The following is a 5,657-nucleotide window of genomic DNA, read 5'->3' as shown; positions in this document are numbered from 1 at the left end:
TTTGGGGAAGTTACATAACCTCTGTACCTTAGTCTCTTCATCTGTAAAATGGGGATTATAGTACCAACCATACAGAATTATTAGGCTTATATAACACATGCTGAGTGCTCAGACAAAGCTGCATATATTTAGATGTTGTTACTATTACCATGCCCCCAAGGGGACAGTTAGGAGCCTGTGACCACGCAGGAACCCCAGGCTCCTCTGGAGCCCACAAAGATTTGGGGCTCTTCTGAGGCCTGAGGCTTTTGGTCACAGCTCAGGTCAGTCTCCGGCTAACAGCCTGGATTTGGGGTCTGGAGCCCTGTGTTCAGGTCCTGGCTTTGTCACCAATTAAGTGGATGACCTCATCAAGGCTTCTCCCTCTCAGAGAAGCTCCAGTTTCTTCATTGGTGAAATGGAGGAAGAATGGAAGCTATTAGGAGCATCAAACGTGACAGGGGCCATGGACTTTAGAACCCATCTAGGTATAAAGCAGAATTCATACCCCACCTAGAACTCTGTCCTTGGTCCCCTGACCCAACCCTGAGATCCATGGGGAGGGTCAGGGAAGGGAGGTCCAATGGTAACTGCCCTAGTGCTTTTCTGAACCACAAGCATTTTCAGGGAGTTCTCCTTGAATCCTCACAACAACCCTGTGATAGAGACAAGGCAGGACTCAATAGCCCCAGTTTACAGGTGAGGGAATTGAGGCTGGGGGATGCTATGTGAATGGGTCCCAGGTGTTCTGACTTCTGGTCCAGGACTCTTCCCAAGGGAGCAGATGCCTGACTGTGCACAGCTGGGCCCCTGGGAAATGCCCAGGTCCAAATCTGACTTTTCTCCAACATCGCTTTGACTCCCCTGGGCTGGGGCAATGATCTGGGCCACCCCTCCCCATGGATAGGTCCACCAGGGGCTTGAAAACTCAAGCATCCCTGAGGGACAAGATGAAGGGCCTCCCAAGGGCCTTGAAGGCCCTGCCTATGTGGGTGAGATTATCATAAACTGAGCCAAAGAGGGAGCTGGAAAGAAGCCACATTGGTGCCACGGACTCTGATGGCTGCTGCCGCACTCAACCCCACCATGGCTGTGGGCTTCTACCACCTGCCCCAGAACCCAGGCTCACTGTGGTCAGTGGCTCAGGGGTGGCCTCTCCAGCTCACTAGTCCTCTGAAGAGTGGGGAGGAAGAGGAAGAATGAAGAGGGAGTTGTTTGAGACAGCTGAGAGGCAAGGTATGCAAATGCTTTGTACAATAAATGCTGGAGCTCAATACCACGAGGGATTGTTATTCAAAGGGTCTAGGGCTTGGCTCAGAGAGAGGACATCTCCCCTAGGAGGCAGTGGGACCTCCCAGCAATTACCCCTCTCACACCCTTGCTCCTCTATAAGGCGGAGATTCTACAAAGCTGGGAAATGGGTGCAAGCTTCCCTTAGGTTGGATAGGGAGCCAGGGTGAAGATAAAGGCTGGAAAAGGTAGGGGTGGGGGTTAGAGAGGAACCCAGCAGGGCTCCTGCACAGAGTTAAGGAGGTCCTGCCCCAAATGATGGTGCCTGGCCCAGGGGGGTGTGTGAACGTTGAAATTCAGCTATGAGCCCTGCCGTGGAGCTATGTGCGCCCAAACCAGAGGATGGCAAAGGAACTATCTGGGCTAGCGGTACCCCTGGTCCAAGCTGATAGGCCTTTACCAAGGAGAGGTGTGGGGCTGGTTGCATTTAACAGGATCCCCAGGATTCTTACCAGCATTTTCATCTCAGACCCATCAGCCACATACATCCTAAGCCAGTGTATGCTCCATAGTCAAGGGTCCTGGAGCCAGAGGGGAGGGGAGCGTTGGCAGAGAAGGACCCTCAGAAGGATAAGGATGGAGATTGCAAAGCAAGACACCAAAAAGGAGGCAAGAGGGGCAGGCAGGTTCAGGAGCCTTTATTGAGGGTCCTCAGGGGAAGCGCCGGGGCTGTGGAGCTTAGTGCTGGACTCTCCGAATGGACTGCAGCTGCCCGGTGTGGGCCTGCGTGCCGAATTCACTGTAGTTACGGAACTCCCCGCTGTGGCGGTCCTGCTCCAGTACATACTGGTAGCCCCGGTAGCCTGGGTACTGGTAGGCCACCCACCTAGGCCAGTGAAGGCACAGGGGTGGTAAGTAGGCTCTGCCCCCACCCCCACCGATGTCCTCCATGGCTGGTCCTCCTTTCTCAGCTCCCAAACCCCAGCTCCAAAACCATGGCTTCGGTTTTCCCTACATGGATCTCTCCCTGCCCTGTCCACTGCTCCAGGTCTTCCTAACACCTTCTTCATCTTGTCTCCTATTCCCACCCTCCATTGCCCCCTCACCCATGTTTTCAATCCCTTCCTCTACCCCACGTTGCCCCCCTGACTCATTCTCCTATTACCTGCCCCATCCCTCCCAGTCTGTCTCCACCATCTCACTTCCCCTTGCCTCTCAGTCTCCCATGACCTCACTCCCCCTGTCCCCTAGCCCCCAATGTCTCTCTTTACTGTGTCTATTAGCACCCCCATCACTTTTCCCCACCCTCCTCCCTGGTCCCCACTGCCTCCCTGCTCTTCTTCCCTGTTCCAGTCCCAGGACTCACGCTCCAGAGCTGACTTTGAGGGAACCCACATCCTTGCTGGCCCAGCCCATGGAAGGCAAGGATGGGTAGTCATCATTGAGTTCAAACTTGCAGCCCTGGAAGTTTTCCCCCTCAAACAGTGTCACACGGCTGTCGCTGTGGTTCTGAGGCACAAGGAGGTAGGGGTGGACAGGTCAAGCCCTCCAAAGAGGATACATTCTCAGCCCGACTCCCCCAGCACTCTGCCCAGCATAAGCTGTAAAGACACAGGGTCCATAAACACACCCAGAGTTCACTCCATCAGCTCCATATCAGTCTGGGAAGCTGGGATGCTCAGAGGTCCCCAGCCTGGTCCCTTCTATGGCTTTGGATTGAGGTGGTGAGACTGAGGGGGTTGTTCCCAGAGACACTTCCAGGTCAGGGATAGAGAGCATCTTTTGACATGGACATGTTTTGCAGGAGGAAAATCAGAGGTCCTGAGAGAAATCTGGTCCACTAAACAAGACAGTTTCCCTAAGGAAGCACTGACTATCAATCCCCTGCCCAGCACCCTGGGCATAGCTTCTCATAGGGTAGGACCCAGAGAAGGGTGGAGAGCAAAGTCAGAATGTACAGGCCGGGGCATCAGTGTTTGTTGAGTCTGGGCTCCCATTGCCCCAGGGCCTTCCCCCTGCAGGGCTCCTTGGCCTCCTGGGATGGAAAAACTGGGCTGAGGCAGCACCTGCTTTCTGTCCTCCACCACACAGCCCCAGGCCTCACCAGTAGGGTAGATAAATCAGCAGAAATGGGACTTGAGATCCTCCCCTCCAGTGTATTTGATTCATTTCCAACCCTTGCCCCCCAAACATACACACAGAGACTAACCCCTCCTCAGCCTTGATCCCTGATTGAGTTCTATTCTCATGTTAACCTTTGTGACCAGGGTCAAATCACTTTGCCCTCTGAGCCCCATTTCCACACTTATGTATGAGGTTAAGAGCAGTCACCCCACCTCACAGTGCTGTGTGACAACAGAAGCGCTCGCTGACACGTGCGGATGACTGGGTGTGAGGAACGGGGCTCAAGACTGGCACGGTCTCGGGGCTGTCCGTGGTGCTGATTTCCGATGCCTGGCTTAGGCCCACGTTCCAAAATTTCTGAGACCTCTCTGGTTCTGGGAAGTAATGCCACTCCCACCCATCTAGGAGTTGTGTTTACACCCCCTATACAGTGAGTGGATGGTCTTTCCAGGTGCCGTGGTGGGGCCAGGGCCTGGAGCTAGGAGCTGGGATGCAGAGGAGGAGGGGGAGGGCCGTGCTCACCGCGCAGAGCACTGGCCGGAAGGACAGCAGCTGGTCGCTGTGGTGGCCGCCACTGCCGCTCCAGGCACTCCAGCGAGGATAGTCACCCTTCTCCAGAATGAACTGCTGTCCCTGGAAGTCGGGGTACTCGAAGGCCACCCAACTGGGGAAAGATAATGGAAGCTTCGAGGCATCTGCCCCAGCCTCATTCATTCCTCCCCCTCCCCCTTGCTTGCTACAAAACCGATCTTTGTCTCCACCCAAGGCCTTTCCCCTAACACACCCATCACAAGGCAACCCAGCCCCTCTAGAGGCTAAAGACCCTAAGCCGGCTGCTATCTGGGGCTTGAGGGGTCCAGGCTTCCAGCTCAGGGCCCCCAGGCTGGAAGGAATTTTCCAATCTACGAAGATCACCCGACCAAGCACTCCTACCGCAAGGATTTTGGCCCCTGCAAAGGTAGGTGTAGGAACCCCCCTAACCTGCGGTAGCAACCTGTGATAGCAACAAACTGCAATAGCTCAGGGGCCTCAGCTTTCTTGAGGGTCCCAGTCTCTAGGAGACCAGGGTGGGGCGAGCGGAAGGGATTTGGCTTCTTTTGCTAAACGAAGCTTAGAGCCATCTAATTTTGGAAGGGACAGAATTACACTGGGAACGCCTTCAGGGTTCAGGCTGGCCCCACGGAGTCCCGCAAAGGGTCGCTTCTCGCCTTTATCCCTTTAGCTCACACGAGGATACAGTCTTTCTCATGATTTGTTTTGGGGCAGGTGGGGAGTTTTGAGGAAGCCTAGGTATGTTCCATGTTGCTGGGTCTCTCTCAGGCAGGGCTTACATACAGTCTGGGGAATGGAGGACTGGGAGCCGAGGACCCAGTCTCGGAGCTTGCGCCAGGGGAGCCTGGCGCCCCCCAACCCAGCCCAACCGCGGCCGGGGCAACACTCACGCGCCATTTTCCACCTTGACCGAGCGCACCCGGCGCAGGCCTACGCGCTCGCCGATGTTGGCGCAGTCACTCAGCAGCCGGCAGCGGCGGCCCTGGAAGTCCTCCTCATCCCAAAGCGTGAGGCTGGCGGGCGCTGGGCCCTGCGCGGGGGCGCTGCTCATGCCGCTGCAGACAGGGACGGGACCAAGCGCTCAGCGTCTCGAGAGCCCACTCCCCGCCCAGGCCCGCCCAACCCCGATGGGAGGTGAAGGACCGCGGGCTGGACCCTGGCTGCTAGCGGCTTTTCCCCATCTCGCCCTCCCCCGGCCGAAGAGACCCCGCCCCAGCACCGAGTATTCACCGGGTGGGTGAGCGCGGTACTGACGGAAGCGGAGAGGCTGCGCGCGAGCTGGGCGTGCGGGGCTTTATACCAGGCCTCGCCCCCTCTCCGCACCCTCTCCCGCTGGGGTGGGGGAGAGCTGAGTCAGCGGGCAAGCTGCGGTCAGCTCTGGTGTCCCCGGGGGAGCCGCGGCCTTTCCCGCAACCGCTGACCTGGCCCCAGCCCTCGGGGATTACAATAGAAAGTGCTGAGACACATGTCCGGAGCTCGCCACAGCCGAGGCTGACTCCGCTTTTTCTTTCTGGGGGGCCTGAGCCAGGCCGAGACCTTCAGGGATAGAGGTACCAGGCCACCCGGTGGCCACCCCGCTAAAACCGCGCTTTCCTGGCTCGAGATGCAGAAGTTCTTCCCAGCGTCTAAACTCCTTTTCTTTAGAGGTCGAGGCCTCTCTTTGGGGCGACGCTAGGGAGGAAGTAGACAAGGTTCCCCATAAGAGACTTTCCTCACGACCCTCAGCCCTCTTTTCCCTGGAGGGTGGGCCATCGCGGCCCGTTTCTTCCCAA

The 5,657-nt window shown here is 56.9% G+C and overlaps 1 protein-coding gene across 1 annotated transcript; it reads right to left on the bottom strand.

Annotated features, from left to right (window-relative positions):
* Positions 1-1,947: 1,947 nt before the first annotated feature.
* CRYBA2 (crystallin beta A2) lies at positions 1,948-4,936 on the bottom strand. Its single transcript, XM_068543775.1, has 4 exons — positions 4,776-4,936; positions 3,856-3,997; positions 2,576-2,718; positions 1,948-2,095 (listed from the first exon to the last, which is right to left on the bottom strand). The coding sequence occupies exons 1-4, from the start codon at positions 4,934-4,936 to the stop codon at positions 1,948-1,950; spliced, it is 594 nt and encodes a 197-aa protein (XP_068399876.1).
* Between the last annotated feature and the right edge of the window lie 721 nt (positions 4,937-5,657).

This window comes from Eschrichtius robustus, chromosome 5 (assembly GCF_028021215.1).
Source record: "Eschrichtius robustus isolate mEscRob2 chromosome 5, mEscRob2.pri, whole genome shotgun sequence".
Taxonomy (NCBI): domain Eukaryota; kingdom Metazoa; phylum Chordata; class Mammalia; order Artiodactyla; family Eschrichtiidae; genus Eschrichtius; species Eschrichtius robustus.
The sequence above is the reverse complement of the archived record's forward strand: the minus strand, read 5'-3'. Positions and strand labels throughout refer to the sequence as shown.

What these genes read in the sequence shown, in the direction of transcription:
- CRYBA2 (XM_068543775.1), bottom strand. Translation starts at nt 4,936, where the DNA reads ATGAGCAGCGCCCCCGCGCAGGGCCCAGCGCCCGCCAGCCTCACGCTT. An exon ending in GTCAAGGTGGAAAATGGCGC is followed by an intron (nt 3,998 to 4,775) that starts GTGAGTGTTGCC and finishes ATCTTTCCCCAG; the next exon opens with TTGGGTGGCCTTCGAGTACC. An exon ending in CTCAAAGTCAGCTCTGGAGC is followed by an intron (nt 2,096 to 2,575) that starts GTGAGTCCTGGG and finishes TCACTGGCCTAG; the next exon opens with GTGGGTGGCCTACCAGTACC.